This window comes from Antechinus flavipes, chromosome 1 (assembly GCF_016432865.1).
Source record: "Antechinus flavipes isolate AdamAnt ecotype Samford, QLD, Australia chromosome 1, AdamAnt_v2, whole genome shotgun sequence".
NCBI lineage: Eukaryota > Metazoa > Chordata > Mammalia > Dasyuromorphia > Dasyuridae > Antechinus > Antechinus flavipes.
Window position 1 is genome coordinate 327,466,763 of NC_067398.1, and position 20,982 is coordinate 327,487,744.

Sequence of the window (20,982 nt, forward strand, 5' to 3'; positions counted from 1 at the left end):
TGATTTTCCACGGACACTTTTGCCCAAGGGACCTGACATGACAGGGGCATTCATGCTTTTGGGGTGGGTGGAATATGTTCCCTTTCTATTTTAATTTCTTTCCTCTCCCTTTCATTTTGTAAACCTCTGTGTAAACCCCTAGGTCTTGCCTTTCCCCTACAGCCTAATGATATGTAAGAGGTTAAGGAATGAATGAATAAAACGTTTATTAAGTGCTTATTATGCACAAAGCACAGATACCAATCAAAAAGTAAAACAGTGATTGATTTCAAGGATCTTTCATTCTAATGGGGCAGAAGGAAGAGTCTCATGGTCTTTAGGATGTGGCACAATGGATAGCGTGCTAGGCTTGAATTCAGGAGGAACTGAGTTCAAATCTGGTCTCAGACAATCTTCCTAGATGTGTGACCTTGGGCAAGTCGCTTAACCCTTTTTGCCTCAGTTTCACTATCTGTGAAATGAGCTAGAGAAAGACATGGCAAAGCACTTTAATATCTTTGCTACAGCTCACCAAATCCAAGCACTGCTCACAGTCATTGCACAGTGCTGTTTGTCCCCCAAAATACTACTATCATGTGAATTCTTTTCAGTTTTCAGTATGTTCCTGTCTCCAAAAAAGAGAATGTCATTTCTTGAAGAAAAGTAATGTTTTCTCATTTTTTAAGCAATGGAAATAAGATATATACTTAGAACAGGTCACTTTAAAATGACCAAGTCTTGTTTAAGTGTGTCAAGCAAGATTTAAGTTATATCCTCTGTTGCTCTTAGTGCCATTAGTAGCTTAGAGATGTAAAGCCAACTTTTATCTTGAAAAATTGACATATTTTCTCTCATCTTTCAAAAATCAATTAAATGAATTCCAAAAGAGCTTGGTCTAATTGCTTTTGTTTCAACTTCAGGCAGGGAAGCAAAAGGGCACTGTATGAATATTAAGGGGAAAATTGCAGAATGCTATGAACATTTCTAATTTTTTTTATTACAGGGGATGAGTCATTGCCTATATAACAAAATGTTATTATAAAATCTCAGTACTTAATATACTTAACCATTTTAAGATACAATAAAATGGCATAGTATATAAATTCTAATATTTTCACTTTAAAATCCTAAAATCTTGATCTTGAATTCTTGTCTGGGACTTCGTTTTTGTTTGAGGTGTTTTTTTGGTTTAGTTTAGTTTTTTAAAGTTGTGCAGACATCAAACATGTCTAGTTTATAATAGTACATTGAAATGCAGATAGAATTGATGTAGTAGAATCAATTCATAACTTTTATGTTCTTTTTTTTTTGGGAAAGTGAATAAAAAGTGTTTACTCATGTTTTCTTAAAAATATCTTTGCTAAGAAAATCTCAAAAAAGGATCATGAAGAGTTGGTACAACTGAAGTGACTCAAAAACAACCTTATGATACAACAGAAAAGCAAATATTAATATCTCTTCTTGTCATTTCCATCGATGAAACATCAGTTTCTGGTGTGGAGCAATCTGACAATGACTTGGAGGCAAGAACTTTCTTTTTGAGTCTATAGCAGCTGTGACTGCAGTACCTCTAAGTATAATTGCCAGGCTTGCATCTCTAGAAGTGGCCACTCAGAGAGATAATCCTTTTCCTGGTGTGACTTTATCTGGAGTTAGACTGTGTCCTGGACCATTGATTCCTTAGCCTTCTGGGCCACATCCACTGCCAGGACACCCTCCTTACAATTGCATTTACTCCAGCCCCAATAACTCCAAGCTACAATTCTGTCTATTAAAGAGGAAATTTTGAGTAAAAAATATATGACAGTGTTTTCTATGAAACATGAGAACCAAAGATACTGGAGAAAACCACTTTTGAGCTAGATTCTTTCCCTTGGGTGTGAACCACAGGGAAAATTGCCCAGATTACCTCACAAAATCCTTCTTCAAGAAAATCTACTATATCTTTCCCTGAAACATTTCTTTTGTAAATATAACTGGGTTTCCAACCAAGCTGAAGTGTTTTTTCATTCTGTTTAACAGACACAAGGCTGGTAAATGGTAAAGAATACCATGCTGCATACCTGTGTGAGAGATTTGCTGAATTAGAGCCAGAGATTCTTCAGGAAAAATAGCTTCATAGATTCTTTGGGAGAGACAAAAGGAAAAGAGACAAATAGGTAGTGGAAACTGGCTCCTCAAATTGTTCCTGATTTCAAGTTGTCTGCTAGAACAGATCTCCTTGGATGAGCTGAGACTTTTTCTCACTCTTGGATGAGAAGCTCATTCATTCACTTCTGTGTAGTTTTTTTTCTTTTCTACTACATACTAATCTGTAGAGATTCTTTAATTTCTGGTTGCTATTTTACTTGAATAAATGGGTTTACTGTCTATTTGCTGTTTGTATAACCAGTGTTTGAAGGGAAGAAGCTAAGCTGGCAAGCGTGAGCTAAGGATTATGTTCTCTCTTAAAGGTGACCAGGAAAGTGGCTTTCCTTCTGAATCAAGAATTATTATATTCCCTAGACCTGACATATTTGAGGGGAGCAGAATGTCTAGCCTGACATCCCTCTCAGAGAATGGAGAAAAGAGCACCCAGCTTTGTGGTATTACTGGGGCCTATTTGTTCCCCTCTTCAATGGAGATCCTTGCTCATTGATCTGGGCAAGATCTGGGTAAATTCCCAGATAAATCTATCCATGTCATCTACAGATAGCATTTAAGCATTTAAAGAACACATATGGGCACAAATATCTTACACAGATAATTATAAGCCTAGAGGTTGAGTCCTGAAATCTTCGATTTATTTCCATGAGATTCAATATTGACATCCTGTTGGCAGACAGCACCAAACTGGCACAGTTTTCCCAAACGAGATCTCATCTGAAGGCAAAGTAGGGTAAAAGAGGTGCTATTTTTATCAGTGTGAATTGTTTTTTAGGTTTAAATATCTGTTTTTATTAGAAATAAATGGAACATAGCAGCTTACATATAATACACAAGGGTAGTTCCACCAGCAGGCCAAAGATTTTGTTGGGTGATCCACATGCATTTACATGGGTGTACAGGCTCTGTCTAGTAGGAGGAGACCTCATCATCTCCATAAATTAAAATGGCCAATTCATAGTAGTTCCCACTCCTGCAACCTTCTTGATTTTTGCTGTAAGCAAAATGAATACTTAATATTTATTTAAAAAACTATGTGTTAAAAAGTAAAAGTCTAGGCAGTTATTTATTATTTTGTTACATTTGTTTTCATTGCACAATTCCACAACATCTATTTTTTTTTACAAAGATATAAGGAATTTAAGAAATGATAAAATGATCATTCAGATAGTTTTAGGCACAGTTTAATAAAGCATAAACCAATTTTTGTCATTTGATCTTCTGTATAATACAAATTTGAACAAATTCAAAGTATTTTCGTGTGTGAAGGGAGGAAACGTGTTTAGAACTCAACATTTATACAGAGGTATTCTTCCAAAGATTATACTCCAGGTGTTGATTCAATAGTTGTTCTTGGAATAGTAAATCAGAAAACTATTATTGTTTCAAGTACATAGATCAGTGAGCACACTACTAATTGGCTGAGCACTGTGGATATGAATAATTTTAATCTTATCAGGTCACATACATAAACAAAAATACAATTTTAAAAAGACAGGTTTAAAAAAATATTGGGTAAAAATGATCTGTCCCTTTCCCTACTTGTCAAATAATTTAAATAATTTATTTTAGACATAAAAAAGAAAATGAAAAAAAAAAAGCTTTCTGTCAACCTCAGAGAAGCCAGATACTATTTTTAAACATGAAATTTTGGTCACTGATATATGAGTTTTGCTTGATAAGATAGTAGTTGACATGTTTAAAGATAGTATACCATGGATTTCTGCTCTTCCAATAATCAACTGTGATTCATCCTCTTCCTCAGCACAGTAAGGCATGTTTTACAGACAATGTATAAAAATAAGTTCCAGCATTTAAAAGTATTTACAGGACAGAATGCTGCTCAGGTGAGAAAAGCATGCCTAAGGAGTTGTGGTCTAGTGAGAAGACAGACACGGTGAGCCCCCAGCCTCTCTCTCAGCATGTGGGGGACATGCAAATTTAAAATACAACCTGATAGGGCATGATACATACACCCACTGTATGCCCTTGGTTGCTCAGAATGGGGCAGTGGAAAAGACACCAGCAACAATGCTTAGTGTTAATGCTCACAGCTCATTTGGTTCTTTTCAATTATGTCCCATTTTTGCAATGTGAGAGTGAACTAGATAGCGATATAGCTTCTCCATCATGATCCATAAACCCAGGTTTCCAAATAGTAAACTGCAATCAGTAAGTAAATAATCATTTTTGACCCATTGGTTAAGTGACTTTTACTCTTATTTATCCTTACTCTGTGTATTAAGGAGACTTAAGTCTTTCACATTTTTTTTTTTTTAAAGGAAGAACAGTTTGGATTTGATAATCTGCATTCTGGGACCAGAACTAGAACCTTGAAGCATACATCTATCTCTTCAATTTCTCTGAAATTGAATCTCTTCAATTTCTATGAAAAATCTCTATAATTGACCTTAAGTCAAGGACCAGCTATTTGGTTTAATTTGAGTATATTTGAAAAAGTCTCTTATTTTCAGGGGGAAAAAAGATTTATTTAAATCTATCTTTTTTTACTAGAGGGGCAGTGTGGTAAAATGGACTGAATGCTGGGCTTGAACCCAGTAAGACCTGAGGTCAAATCCTATCCCTGATATTTATGTTGTATGACTGGCAAGAATTTTCTTCTAAGGGCTGTGGCCTGTATCAGTGGAAGGAATCCTCATCAGAGGAGATCCCCTTGAGGTGTTCCTTTTCTTACCGGTTTATAGAAGTATGATTAAGAGCTTCTCTCTCTCTCTCTCTCTCTCTCTCTCTCTCTCTCTCTCGCTCTCTCTCTCTTAGTTGTCTCTCTCTGTTTCTCTAATTTTAACAACTACTACACATTTTTTTTTGAGATTCTATAGCACTTTTTGTTTTTGCTTTGATAAAGTATTTTTTTAAATGAGAGAGATAATGAATTGAAGGCCAAAGTATTATTTAAAATTATTTGATTCAAAAATCTCTACGAAAAGAAGATAAGTAGAAAACTGGGCACTATTGACCACTGGCATTTTTCAATGAATTAAATTTTCCACAAAAATATGAAAACAATAGTTATTCTTGTGAGATTTGGAGTGTGGTTTTGATATTTGGGAGTTTCTCTGGGTTTTGAGGATCAGGAAAATAGTTTCTTTTTCTCCTTCTCAATAAGTGCCTGAATTCATGTGTATGTTTTTGATTTCCAGTTCCAGCTGTTTGACTTGGACTTCTCTCTGGTTTACCAGCTCTCGAAGTCTCCGGATTTCTTCTTGTTGTCTATAGAACATCTGCAGCAACTGTAAAACATTGGACTGATTATTATGATTATGTTTGTGGTATAAAAACTTAGGGGTAGGTAGATCAGAAAATAAGTAAGCACCAGGGGGGAATACTAGTTTTTACTAAAAGGCTTTATCCTTTATTATTTCCTGTCCTTAATCCCAACACCATCCCCCTATTTAAAAAAAGTGATTGTGTTAACATGACTTGGATCTAAATGGACAATTTTCTGATGTATAGCTATTTCGTAACTGTTCTTAAATGACTGAATCACCATTCTTCATTTATTGAGCCACAAAAGGACTGGATTTTGTCAATATCTGGTTTCTTTTCTAGTGGGTAGATGGACCAACTCCAATTTTCTATAGAAAGTCTTGAAGTGATTGAAATGGGACAGGAGTAGAATTGTACATAGAGGATCTGGAATAGTTTAATGATTAGGCCCATAAGTGAATCCCTATATACCTGCTTCTTTGCATTCTGAGGAACTGGGGAAAGGAAAAAGAAAGAAGAAAATAAAGGGAAGATAAGATGATTTGAAAGGTCTTTCTGAAGAGCTTTATAGTCACCTATAAGAAGGAAAGTGAACTTAAAATGAACCAGAAATGCTGCTAATGCTCTAAAGATTGTAATCTTTCCAAGGGGATCATTTTAAAAACTACTATAAATAATTTGTCATGGAATTAGCTAGCAAAAAAACCCTTGATTTTATAAATTATAAATTTTATTTTGGATAATCTATAGTTACCACAAACATTAAGAACTAGGAGTTGAAGTAACCTGAAATATAAGCAGGTAGCAGGAAATTTAAAACACAGTTACATAAATATTGGTAATCAATAAACTGGGCTTTCTGGCTTCCATTTCTGAAACATGGATATCATGCTGAATGTATACCATTTGTATAATGAGATTAAAATGCCTGGGATTCATTGAGCTGTTGGGAAACCTATTTTTTTCAAAGTATTTGCATATTTTTTGAATTAAAGAATGAGGTGTGAGCAACTTAAGGTTTTGGCATCTCTTCACTATGCTTTTAAATATTTCTTTCTTTCTCCTTTCACCTTCACATTCTCTTTCCTCCTATCTCTTATTCTAGCTTTCTTCTTTTACCTTTTTCCCAATTACCTTTTAGATAATACTATGTATTATCTCTCATCTTTTACTTTTCTTCTTCCTTTCCTTTTTCTCATTCCTTCCTTCCTTATTCCCTTGTCTGTGTCTGGATTCCACAAACATTATTGTTTATTCCTCCCTAGAGTTGATCTCTACCTTGGGCATCCAAAAGCTCATTCTCAATGATTAGTTTTCATATAATCTTACCTCATTTTCTGTTTTTGGTGGAGGACACTCAAATGGATCATAGCCATTTGAAAGCCAAGATTTCCTTTCTTCTTGTATTTGATCTATTCCTTTTCTTGGTCCTTTTTCATCCAAGAACCTGTTTGACTTCTTGAAATCCTCAACTGCCGTTTTCCTTTCAATCCTGTCGATATACCTGTTTGATTGCAGAGGCATAGAATTGGATAGTGTCCTTTCAGGAAACTGTTGTTGAGAGTTTATGAGTTCAGACCCTGGTCTCAGAGATACCAGCAATGGCCCTACAAGACAAATAAAGTGATGGTGAACACACTAATCATGGATTATAAAGAGAGACTTTTAAGAATTTAGAACAGAGATGTCAAACTCAACCAGAAATCCACACATCAAGACTGTTTAACATGTATTATCCTCTATATTGTATTGTACTTTGGCTTTAGGCCAGGATGTGTTCGTAATTTTATTCTGTTGCTGGATCCTTCTAATATTCAAGTTATATGCTGAATTTTTCAGAAGTGACATTGATGATTCAAAAGGTGCAAATGTTTCCTTTACAAGGGCGTTATTAGTTCTAAATATATTTAAAACAAAATCTTTCATTAGGTTCAATTAAGACAACAAATATTATAACCCTTGAGATTCAGTAGCTAGATTAGTAGTCTCCAAATTTTTTGATTTTTTTTTTTGACCAACAGGTGTATTTTAATTTACTTTTAATTAAATAAATGGATGAGATTCATAAATTCTTCATACACTATTGTATATACACATATGACTATATTATTATGTATGTTTATTATATGTTCTATATTATTTCACATATATACATGATAATTATATTGCATATAAAATATAATAACAACATATAATACATTATATATTTACAAAGTGGTATAAATAAAAGATTTAAAAGAAAGATATAAAGATGAAATCATATTTTATTCTTGAGTCAACAGGGATCTACTGGAGTTTAGTGAGGAGGGGAATGATATGGTCAGAACTATAGTTTAGGAATTCACTTTCAGAATTGTGTCAGATGGATCAAGGTGGGGCGAGATGAGCCAAGGAGAGCAATTAGGTTGCTATTGCATTTATACAGGGAAAAAATGATAACGATCTTAACTACAAGGGCTGGCTAATGTAAGAAGAGAGAAGGCACATAGATATGAGAAAGTGAAGTCAATTGAATTTAAGAATGAGGTTTTCTAGCAAGGGTAAGCAACTTAAGGTCTCTACTTGTGGCATTCTCTTTTTTCTATATTACCATATGTGCCTCTTAATAGTTATCTCTCTTTCTTTCACTTTCAGATTCTCTTTCCTCCTATCTCTTCTTCTAGCTTTCTTCTTTTACCTTTTTCCTAAGCATCTCATATTTTAAAAACTTCTATTTGTGTCATTAAAATGCACATAATATATAATAATGCATTGTGTATCACGTTATGTTTTATATATAATATAATAATAACATAATTATCATAATAATATATTATATGCAATGCATTGCTGGTAGAAATGATAAGATCTGGCAGCTTGTTGAATATGTGGTGAGGGAGAGTGAGGCAGCTTGGAAGGCATCAAGTTGTGAACTTTGGGTGATTGGAAGAATTTTCTCTATAGACATATTTAGAAGAATTGTTTTTTTTTTTTTTTGGGAAAGATAATGTAATTTTTTGATTGTGGACAATGTGGGAATTTGTTCTGCTTGATTATGCATATTTGTTATAAGGATTTTCTTCTTTTTATATCAGAGAATGGGAGAGAGAAATACTTGTTAATCAAAAAAAGAAAAAAAAATCCTTTTGTTTCTAAAAAACTCACAAAAGATAATGTAATGAATTTTTCCATGAAGATCACAATTTATTTGAAAAAGGGAAGGAAGTTCATTGTAACACATCTGAGAATGGGGCAGATTAGATAGGTTTCAGATTTTACCCTTAGTTAAATTTGGCCCCAGATATTTACTAGCTGCGTGACCCTAGTCGAGTCATTTTACTCTTATTTTGTCCCAATTTCTCATTTGTAAAATGAGCTGGAGAAAAAAAATGGCAAGCCATTCTCTTTGCCAAGAAAACCCCAAAGAGGATCAAGAAGAGTTGGACATGACTAAAACAATTAAACAATAACAACAATAAATGTTTGGGGAAAAGAAAAATACTTTCATGTCAGCTAGCTTTGGGTCCAATAACTCACTGGGCTTTGACTAAAAGCACCATATTTCATAGTATTTTTGAACTGAAGTCACAGTGATTTTTATTCTTATTGCAGCAGAAAGGAAGTAATCCTGACCTTTATTCATTCCATTCAGCCATTCCTGTGCTGTCAGAGCCGGCTGGACTCCAGCTGTCAAGGGATAGATGTCTTCTTGGTAGGATTCCGACTACAATAACAAACAGAAAGGGACAATGATAACCTAAAGAAGTTGCTACTGCTGACGGACACGATACGTGAGCCTAAGAAGTACTTTCATTTGCTGGTATATAAATTGATAAAGTTAGACTGATTCTTTTAATGTTGAGGTTCTCTAATATTAATTTAGAAACAACAAATCAACTAAGCTATGATAGGCCATCATTCAATCCTAATGTTTTACCTTATATACAGCAAATCGGCAAAGATGACAAAAAATGAGAATAGATAATATTGGGAGGGTTGTGGAGATATATACCCTTGCATTGTTGGTGGATGTTTGAATTGTTACAACCAATTTGGAAGGTAATTTGGAATTATTCAAATGAAGTGACTAAAATGTCTATTCCCATATAAGCAAATGAGGTCATTAATGAAAAAAAAGTTCTTTTACACCCAAAATATTTATAGTAGCACTTGAATCTCAGTGTCCTCATTTAGGGAGTCAACCTAGAAGGCTTTTGATGTCTCTTCCAGCTCCAAATCTATAATCCTATCTGGTTTCCAAAGCAGAAATTATGGAAACCTTTTGAGGAATTGGTCCCGTCTTAGAATTTCTGAGGGAGATAGGAATGTCAGGCATACTTTAATATTAATTTTGGACTTTTGGAGACCAGATTTCAAAGGTTTCAGAAAAAAGATGTGGTTTAAGATTCTAGAGGGAAAAAAAAGCAGTCCATCAGTGTTAGGAAGTTTTCAAAATATTTCTGAAGACACAAAGAGAATTTCCATGAGGAAGAAGGGGAAGGAGGAGGTTTCTAAGGAGAAGAACATCTATATAAAGATAATTTTAAAAGACATGCAAAAGATGGCAGCAAGGGCAGGTTAACAAATCAGGAATTTCAGAACTTGGCAAGTGCTTTTAAAATATTCTCAAGAGTCCTAAAATGCAGAGTGGTTTGAAGCTGGTGAAGAATGATAAGAGTAACAGGATATTTTTAATAAATGGAGAAAAAGGAAGATTAAAAATAGATAAGATTGCTGCTCATGGTGAATAGGATGATAGAAAGTGATTGAGTAAAGGGGAAACATTTCTGTATTGTATGCCAAGGAAAAAATATTTTTTTAACTAAAAAGAGAATTGATACTAAAGATAAATGACAATTATAAAAAGCTAATAATAGTGAGCTGATATCCAAGATATGCAAGAAAGGAGGAGAGCATTGAGTGGTCCTTGACAAGGTCAAATCACTAGGTCAAGATGAACAATGAACAAAAGTTCCAGATGAATCTTGGATGTAATTATTGCCAGTGATCTTTGAATGGAGGACAGAAAATGTGCCATGGGGACTGGACTGTAGAAGGGCAAGTGTTGTCCTGAATTTTGAAAAGGCAAATGAGAGTGCAATCTGAAAACTACCGGCTAGTGAACTTGACGCTAATTCCTTGCAAAAATTAAGAATTAATTTTATAATGAACATATTTGATGATTAATGAACATTCAGAAAAGGACCAGAGAAATGCTCTTTAAAAGAATACACAGGAGAGAACATAAGAACATAAGATTCAGATGGGGTTACAAACAAATGAGACAACTTTGAAATAAATATTTTCTATCTATCTCCCCACAGAGGAGCAGATTGAGATTTCTTTGACATGGCTATTCTCAAAATTTGTTTTGTCTTATTATACATGTTTGCAAAGATCTTTTTTCTTTCTTTCCAATGGGGGGTGAGAAAGATGGGAGGAAGAGAAGATGCATTTTCATTAATTAAAAATTTTAATAAAGAAATTATCGAATTTATTATATACTTCAAAAAATCAAGATGGAATGGAGATTCAGTTTGATATGAAATCCTCTTTTTTCTTTGTAAGTGTTGTTTATGTTTGTAAGATATGTTCATGTCTTTTGTTTGATAAATTTAGATAACAAAAACAAAAGAGTATAGTCTACGTTAAACTCTCCCTCCTCCCCCTTCTCTTCCTCTCTCTCTCCCTCTCCCTCTGTCTCTCTCTCTCTCTCTGCCCTTCCCTCTCTCTTTCTCCCCTCCTCTCTTCCTCTTCCCTTCTTTCCCTTCCTTCCTTCATTTCTCTCTATCTTTGTCTCTGTTTCTGTTTCTGTTTCTCTTTCCTTCCTCCCCACAATCTTCCCACCCTGTTTTGGAATAGTTTAGATGACTCTAATTTTAGCAAAGAATTCTAAAAATTCTGTCATGTTATTGCTGTGTACAAAATAGGGAATTAAAGAATACTACCATTATATGATTTGGAACTGGATAAATCACTGAGTGCAAATTGTTATCATTAAGAGGTTGAGGACAATTTGAAAGGGGAAAACATGAAGGGCCACAAGGATTTGTCCTTGTGCAGCTTAATATTTTTATCAATTACTTAGAAAAGGGCAAACATGGCATTCTTAACAAATTTTCAGCTGAGAAAATTAGAAGGGACAGCTAAATCTTTAGATGATAGAGTTGGGACCCAAAATGTAATAGAATATAATGTTGAGTCAATTCTAATGAGATGAATTTTAATAATAATGATAATATCTTAAACTTGGGTTCAGCTTGGCAAGTATAAGAAGAGGAGATGTGGAAGTAATAATTCATTTGAAAAAGATTTTAGGGGTGCCAGAGTGCTGGAGGGGGTTTGGTGGACTGTATGCTTAGCATCGTCAGCAGTGTGTCATGACAGACAAAAAAGCTAAGATGGTCCTAGACACCATTGAGAACTGTATTCAGAACAAAGGAAGCAATAGTCTCCATTGTACTCTCTCCTGTTTGGATGACACCGCCATATTGTTTTTATTTTTGAGAGCTGCATTTTTGGAAGGACATGGAAAAGCCAGAGAACACCAAAAGTGTGGTAAAAACTCTTAAAACGGTGCTGTATAAGAATCTGGAAGGAATGAGAAGAGACTCCACGCCAGTCTAGAGGCAGAGGTGGGCCATTGGCTCTGAGGGCACGGTCAGGTACGACTAAGGGGCTCTGTCGGAGGTGGTCCTGACTTCCTTGTGACAGCTGAGCTACAGAAGCCACTTACCCGTCGAGGGACAATCATTGATACAGGCTCGATGAGGCTTTTGGTTGTTATCAGTTTGTAGAATCTGAATATCTCACAGGAAGATACATCCAGACCCCTCTTTGGCATGATTCCTAATGGAAAGATCCAAGAGAAGGAAGAGATCATAGGAAAGGACCGACTTGAGCAATTGTCAATTGGGCTTTCATGGGCAAGGTTTGAATCCCTATTAATTCCTGGCTGCTTATAAATATTTATCAAACTGCTGTGGTTTGCAGCTAAATTGTATACTTCCTACTCAGTGAGTATGTACCTGAAAATTCACTGAGGCTTTTCTTCCCCTCCTTTCCCTCCTCCCCTCGGGCTATTATTTATTAGGTAGGCCATGAACATGATTACAATATTCCCATTTTTTTCCTGAGAATGGGGATAAAAAAATTGTGGACAGTTGAAGTTATAGATGGCTACATTACCAATAATGGCAAACTTCATGAATTTTATTAGCCACAAATATATGAGTCATGGAAGAGCTAAGATCTGCACCAGTGGATAGAGTTCACTCACCCTGAGAAAGTGAATGAAGGATCTTTTAAAATGTCAAAGTACTGTTATATATATGGTGAAGTCAGATAATGGAGGGTCTTGAAACAAAGATAGTGTCCAGAGTATCCAAGGAGAGATTGTGGTTTGGGATGCAAGGTGTCCTAGGATAGTGGGCTGGAAAGACTCTTAGAAAAAGGATAGTCTGGAAAAGCATTTTTTTTTTCCTTTGCTGAGGCAATTGGGGTTAAGTGACTTGCCCAGGGTTACATAGCTAGGAAGTGTTAAATGTCTGAGTCCAGATTTGAACTCAGGTCCTCCTGACTTCAGGGCTGGTGCTCTATCCACTGTACCACCCTGCCCCTGGAAAACTAAAATTTAACTTATGCTTCTGCTCAGAGTCCATTGACTAAATCACTGATTAGGTCATGAACTTGATTTTTGTTCTTCACATCAGTGTTATTCAGATCTAGAAGAGAAAATAGCTTCTTTGCTAGGCTCGATTCTAATGTTTAAAAAGATACACTTTAGGACCTCCAAAAAAGTGAAAGTTTTTCTAAAAAAAAAAAGTCCTCTTTTCTATTTCTGTTAATGATACTATCCCTCTTCTAGCCTTCCCATTCTGGAAACCTTGGTGTCATTTATTCCCTTCCCTCATCCCCTATAACTAATTAGTTACCAAATTTTATCTTTTCTTGCTTCACAATGTTTAGTTTTTTTACTCTCTCTCTCCATTTCCACTGCTATCTCATTAGACTAGGCTTTCATCATTGTGCACAAGAATTATAGCAGCAATCTCTCAGCTAGTCTCCCTGATTTAATCTGTGTCTTCTTTTAATAGATTATTGCCTGAATCTTCTCTGGATGACTATGGCCCACTGCATCAAATATATGAACTCCTCTACCTTCGTTTCAAGGCCCTCCATTATATCTGACTTCACCATATATATAACAATATTCTGATATTTTAAATGATCCATCATTCACTTTCTCAGTGTGCGTGAACTCTATATCCACTGATGCAGAGCTTAGCTCTTCCATGACTCATCCATTTAATGGATAATAGTTCACTGCCTTAGAATGATGAACTCTATGAAGTCATCTCCAATGACAGACAATGTAGTTTACCCCAGTCTGTGTTACTCAAAGCCTTTTCAGTTTGGTTCAGACCTATTAAAATGTATCATCTGTGGATGTAATCTTTAAGGAAGCAGAGACATCACCATAACATGGTATAATGAAGCAGAACCTTATGGGAGCAACAATAATTAGTATAGAACATTTTTATAAATCTTTTGACTAAATCTAGTGCTCTTTCCACATATTTATTAACATTCAATAATATATTAGCATAATGAAGATTATGTTATAATCTTTATAATATCCCTGGTCACATAAAGGGAAAATAGTTTAATAAAGAGTGAGTTTCATTTGGAAGCAGCTAGACTGAACAGTGGATAGAGTACTAGGTTTGTAATCAGGAAGATTCATTTTCCTGAATTAAAATCTGGCTTACTCCAGTATCTCTGACAAGAAAATCCCAAATGGGGTCACAAAGAGAGTTGGACATAACTGAAACAACTGAACAACAACAAAAGCGTTGGGATTCAAAAATCCAAGTCTTCAGTCGTCCAGTTCAGTGGTTTTCCTATTAATCATTATCATAATAAACACAAGTCTTACTTCTCCATAAATTTTTCTGATTATTTTCAGCAAAAATAATTTTTCCCTTTGAAGACCTAAATGGATTCACAGTTAGTATCATATAATTTAGCACTTGATTCTCTTGATTGCTCTAAATCAAAGTTTAATAAGTTCCTGTGTAAGTACCAGGAACTGTGTTACTCTTACTATCAATTCTAGACTGGAAAGTTCATTTATAACAGAGTATATCTCATGTTTCTTTAGCTTTTCTCATAGACTGAAGTACGTGGTTGTGTACATAACATGATAAGTCTTCAGTAAACCCTTGATTTGAGTGGTGTGTCTGTTGAAACTGCTTCAGACCAGGCCATGTGTTTTTGCATAAACAGTGGGAGAAAAGTCATCCAAATTCTTTGAGGCTCTATTGACCCTTTCAGACATCTGTTCCAAAAAAACTCCCCAAGGCCTTTCCTATAATTTTAATTTCACTTCTTCATCAGTTCTACTTTTATCCTTAAACAAATTAATCTTTCACAACTGAAACACATATTTGACACTTGGAAAGGTTGTGAGCTATATGTTTGTGAGGCAATGATTTGGGGTTTTTAGGAGCTGATACTATGTCTAATGAACATTCCAGTTGTTTTAATACTAGAATTCCTAACATGGAGTCTAGGAAGTTGGTTTTTCAATATCTTGATGTACTTTTATTCTATATATTTAAAAACATTTTTTCTGTATGATACAAAAAAGTTAGGAATCCCTTGTGAGGGGTGGGACTTCTAACTTTCTTTTTGTTTGTTTTAAGAAGGATATGTTAGGCTTGATGGAATCAAGACTTTTAGTCTTGATGGAATCAAGACTTTTAGTCAAATTAGTTCTGCAGAAATCCTATGAATTCCTTTGAGAAAATCATTAATTTCTGACTTTTTTTTTTTGGAGTCATTTGGAGCTAGTAAATATCTAAGACTGGATTTGAACTCAGATCTTCCTGATGTCAGTGTGCTGTCTACTACACTACCTAGCAGCCTCTTTTGTATCTCCTTTCAAAGAAAAACTCCTCTCTCCAAGGAATAACTATGTATAGAGGAAGAAACCAGGGGAATTTTGATGGCAGTCAGCAGCTTTCTCTCCTCTTGCTTCTTAACCCCTTAGAATCCAGCTTCCAATCTCATCATTCCTCAGAAACTGTTCTATCCAAAGTTATGAATGCTTTTTTAATCGTCAGATTTAGTCTTTTTTCTCATCTTGACCTTTCTAGAGCTTTGAAACTACTGGTGACTCTCTTCTTGATACTCTCTATTCTTTAGGTTTTTGGAATATAACTCTTTTTCTGGTTTTCCTTCTACCTCTCTGGCCACAAGTCATTTGCTCCTTGGAGATACCGCACAGAGTTAATTCTTGAGACTCCTCTGTCTACATATCTTCACATGGTAACCTCACCAGCTCCCAGGAATTTAATGATCATCTCTATAGATGATGATTCTCAACTCTACCTGTTCTTCCCTAACCTCTTGTATCTCCACCAGTCTTTCACATATTTTCGACTGCATTTCCAGTAGACATTTTAAACTTGGTGTGTCCCAAATTGAACTTATCTTTCCCCTCAAGCTCTCCTCCTCTCCTAGCTTCCCCACTATCATCAAGGCAAATACCATCCTCCCAGTCCCTTAGGTTCACAACCGTGGTGTCATCTTTAAATTATCACTATCTCTTCTCTCCCTACCCTGCCCCATATCTAATCCAGTGCTAAAAACTGTGGATTTCATTTTTGCAACATCTCTTTCTGTCCCCTGATACGGTCCCCACCCTAGTGCAAATTCTCATCACTTCATACTTTGGCTGTTGCAAAACTGCTGGTGGATCTCCAAATCATCCTTCATTCAGCCACTAAACTGATTTTCCTAAACACAGATCTGATCTATCACTTTCCTATTCAATAAGATCTAGGAGCTCCCTATCATCTCTATGATCAAATGAAAAATCCTTTGCCATCCAAAGTCCTTCATAACCGACTTTCTCAACTCTTTCCTTGTGTATTCTAGTTTGCTTACTTTTAGCTTCCTTGTTATTCCACAAAGATCTCTCAGTTCTGGACATTCCCGTCAGTTGTTTCTCATTCCTGGAATGCTGTCCCTTTTCATTTCTGCCTACTGACTTCTTCAAGTCCCAACTTTAAAAGCAGTCTTACACAATACCTCTTAATTCCAGGGTTTATCCTCTTTTAATTATTTCCTGTTTATTCTGTACATACCATTGTCTGTTCATATTTGTTTTTTGTCTCCTTTATTAGAAAATAAGCTCTTTGTCTTTTTGTCTCTCATTTTACCTTTTTTTTTTTTTTTGCATCCCTAACACTTAGCAGGGTCCCTAGCACCTAATAAGTGCTTAATAAATGTTTATTGACTGATTTAACTTTAGGATAGGGACAAAAACTTTGAGACATTTGGATGGGAAGCAGAACATTTGGGAACATCATCAATATATGAATTGTAACTTTGGAGGTGAGGTACTCTCTTTTTCCCCATATTTTCTTTGTCCCTTGATTCCTTTTCTCATTTTTCTTTATCTCTTTTTGCCTCTCCTTTCTCCTATCTCTTTCTCCTTTCTTTCTTTCTCTCTCTCTTTCTGTCTCTCTGAGTGTCTGGTATCTTTTAATATTTCTGGGATTAATATCTCTGTCTCTCTCTCTTTTCTCTTTCTCTCTCAGTGTCTGGTATCTTTTAATATTTCTGGGATTAATATCTCTGTCTCTCTCTCTCTTTTTACTTTCTCTCTCAGTGTCTGGTATCCTTTAATATTTCTGGGATTAATATCTCTGTCTCTCTTTTTTTCTCTCTCTCAGTGTCTGGTATCTTTTAATATTTCTGGGATTAATATCTCTGTCTTTCTTGTCTGTCTCTCCTCTGATCTCCTCTCTCTCTCTCATAATGCAGATATGGCAACAGTAGAATGATAACGGTAAATTTTAACTTCTCCCCTTGCCCTCTCTCTGGACCTCTGGCTTTCAAGGAAGCCATCTAGAATCTCCAGATAGTAAGAAGAGCTTCCATCATCAGTTACCCTACCCTTGGTTTCCTTTAAGCTGTTTGCACTGAAGGCTTGGATGAGATAGGAACCAGTTCTATGCTTTACCATGTGCTCTGTCTGTATGCCCTGTGTCCCCAGGTATTGTTATTTCAACCATCTGACCCAAAGGCCTTTGGGCTTAGCCATCCTTCTCACTGCTATGTCTTTAGAATTTTTGAGTCTCTCTATCTCCCCTTCAGTAGACAGTTCAATCAGAAACTGATATGATTTAATAGTGGGAAATGATATTAAAGAAGTTACATTAGCATTTTCTTTACCAAGGACCACAGGATCTTTTCATCTGACTTCCAATTAATACCTCCTATATGTGTGTTATTTGCCATTAGGATATAAGCTTTTTCAGAGCAAGAATTCTCTCCTTCTCTATTTGTATACTAAATGTTTAGCTCAGGATTGGTTTACAATGAATGCTTTTTTTGTTCATTCACTCTAAAAAGAACTCTGAATTAGGATTTAGAAGATCTAAGTCTTAGTCCTGGCTCTGCCATTAATTGGGTATGGGATCTTGGGGTATCATTTAATATCTCTGGGATTTAATTGTATTATTTGAAAACGAAGGGGTTTGAGTAGATCATTTTGAGATTTTCTTGCAGCTCTAAATTCCAGACCTATAATCCTTCACTCTTTTCTATCCTGTCCTATCCTTTTCTTGATATTCTTTTAAACATTTCCATTAGTATTTTTTGTTTTTGCTATCATCTTCATTTCCACATATGTCCCTCTTCTTTCCTCTCTCTTACAAGATTCCTAGATTTATGGACCTATAGTTATCCCTTCCCCATTGTGACTTTTCCCATCATGGTTTTTATATATCAAGAGTGGGCATAAGAAATTAAATAGGAATTCTGAGGAAATTGCAGATGACATATGAAGACCAGCAGATGGCACGGAAAAAGTTTAGAAACTCAGAAGTACATAAAATATGTATGATACTGTACAATATCATACATATTTTATCTTTTACTTTATTTAATTACTTGAATTTATTTATTTGTTTAAATTTAATTATTAATATATAGTAAATGTTTAAATTTAATAATTTAATAATCTAGATTTTTCTGGTATGAAAGGAGGCCAAAAAATTGTATGTGAGTTTTTCATATTATGGTGGAGGATGGGGGAGGAAAGGAAGAGATGGGGTGGCACTTCAAACCTCTGAGATATGGAAGGGATAACTGTAGTGTGTCTCAGTAAAGAAAAAAAAAAAAAGAGATCAGGAATCAAAAGACTGAAATTTGAATCCTAATTCTGCTGTTTACAACCTATCAATTCACTACAGGCAAGTGATTTTTACCAATGAGGACTTGGATTCCTCATTCTAAGGTAAGTGTGCTTTTGACTGGATTGCTTTCATGATTCATTCTAGCTCTTAATCTGATAATTTTCCTTTCCAGCTATAAAGCCTCTAAACCTAGATGATAGCACCATCTTAAGGTCAATGTGGAAATTCTTAGACTCAATCCCTCTTGTATTTTTTTTTTTTCTGGTTTTCACAATACAGTTTATTTCTTCTCTAGCCAATTTTTTTCTCACATGTGCTCACCCATACACTTTAATCTCTTACATTTTATGGAAATGTTAAACTCTATTTTTTCTAATCAGCAAACATTTTTAAAGTACCTACTATGTGACAGCTGGTGCAGCTGGATGGTGCAATGGATAAAGTGAAGAAAGATTCCTCTTTTGAGTTCAAATAAAACTTCAAATTATACTATCTGTGTGATCCTGAGCAAGTCACTTAACCCTGTTTGTTTCAGTTCCTCATCTATAAAATGAGCTGGAGAAGGAAACGCAAGTCACTCCAGTATATTTGCCAAGAAAACCCCAAATGGGGTCATGAAATATTGGACATGACTGAAAAACAACTCAACAATAAAATGTACAGGCATTGTGCTTAATGCTGAGGATACAAAAACAGGCAAAAGAGAGGTTCCCTCCAGGAGCTTAGCAATCAAAAGGAAGGAGCTTTACACAAACCTGTCCTCTTGCCTAATACAAACCTCTCTCTTAGTTGTTAAAGCCTTCAAAATTATTCTGAGATCTCCCTGAGATTCTCCACAAAAATCTTTCAGATCTGTTTTCTCATTCTTCACCATTAAATCTGCTTTTCTTCAAGCACCAGCATTCAAGGTAAATGAATAAACTTGCTTCTTTTTAAAAAATATTGGTTGTCCTCAACTACTAATATTGCAAATTGCATGTTGTCTTCTATTTTTCATCACAAACATATAGTATGTAATATATATTATGGAATATAGGGGTATATATACTATGTGAACAGATCAAGTACAAAACAAGACATGCATACTTGAGACAAAATCACTTTAAATTAATTGGGGGAAAGATTTTCAAGATATCTATAAAGAGGGCACAATATGGAAAAATTGGAGCAAAATTATAAATTAACATTATTACCCAAAGTCAAAGGAGTCAAGAAGACTCCTGACTTACTCTTACCTGCTCGTTTTTATAAGAATAATCATAATTTAAATCTGGAAGGGACCACAGAAGTCATTGAGCTCAATTTCCTCATTTTGTCGGTGAAGAAAGCCAAAAAAAAAAGCTTGATTATTTGCCCAAGGTCATAGAGCTAGTGAAATGTCTGAAGCAAAATTGGAATATATATCTTTCTGCCTGTAGATCTAATATTTTATTTATGATATCACACTGCCTCTCTACAAACATATGAAGGGTGTCCTTGGAGGAAAAAATAACAAGAAAGAAAGAAGCTGGCTTTTATAAATTGTTGATTATCAAAGATTATATCTTCAGTCAGATAACTGACTAAAAGTATGTATAGCCCAAAAGATCCCTCAGGGTTCCTTGTTGGTTAATTTTTAAAGCATTTGATTCAAGTAGTAGAAAATGCAGCTTTAAAGTTTGTACTCTAATAATGTATCACTCAAACATATTTGAATAGATGCAGCTACAAGGAAAATTTTGTTAAATCATTGTTAGTATCAAGAGAAGCCCAAAATAAGCAGATAATGTAGTGTCACTGACAGGAGGATGTCTGGGGCAGAATCCAATTGGAATAAGAATTCCCTAGAGATAATTGTCTACCAGAAGCTTCTGTCTGCAGCTAATGTGCTAATTGCATTAACACAGTGGGACATTTCTCTTTAGGGAGATTCAAAAAACTTACCAATTGGAAACCAACTGGAAGAAGAAAGCTTATTTTCCTGACTATAATCTACAGTAGAATGAGCAGCCTATTGAATTAGTGCATTAGCCCAAAGATATATGTTAGATACATATCTTTATATGCTATACTATATACTATATAATATCCTAAATATATACTATAGATAGAAATGAATGGGAGCAAGGACATGAGCATGGACTGAATTGCATTTGGGAAATTGTGTTATACTTTCAGTTATCAGATAATTGATTTCTCTCTGTGGGTAGCTCTTTTTTTCCTCTTTGTCTCTGTCTGTCTGTCTGTATCTCTCTCACACAGACACCTCAAACATATTTTTAATACTAATATTCTCCTGATAAAATTATGTAGCCATAGATCATTGAACATTAAAATTAGAAAAAAAAAGCCAAATTATAGATTGCTCAAAAGGTAAAGAGAGTGAAAATAGTTAAAGCATATATCATGGATGACTTTTATGCAAGAAAAGACATAAAATATTATTCATGCATTATAGAAC

General features: G+C 35.0%; 1 protein-coding gene across 2 annotated transcripts in view; it reads right to left on the bottom strand.

The window, feature by feature from the left end:
- Positions 1 to 4,868: 4,868 nt before the first annotated feature.
- CORO2A (coronin 2A) overlaps positions 4,869 to 20,982 on the bottom strand; it is a 156,315-nt gene continuing 140,201 nt past the window's right edge. For both annotated transcript variants that reach the window (XM_051967025.1, XM_051967015.1), the window contains exons 9-12: positions 12,068 to 12,180; positions 8,965 to 9,055; positions 6,682 to 6,959; positions 4,869 to 5,375 (exon numbers count right to left, since the gene is read on the bottom strand). In XM_051967025.1, the coding sequence (XP_051822985.1) occupies positions 5,244 to 5,375; positions 6,682 to 6,959; positions 8,965 to 9,055; positions 12,068 to 12,180 (614 nt within the window). In that variant the 3' untranslated portion in view covers positions 4,869 to 5,243. The remainder of the gene's footprint in view (positions 5,376 to 6,681; positions 6,960 to 8,964; positions 9,056 to 12,067; positions 12,181 to 20,982) is intronic.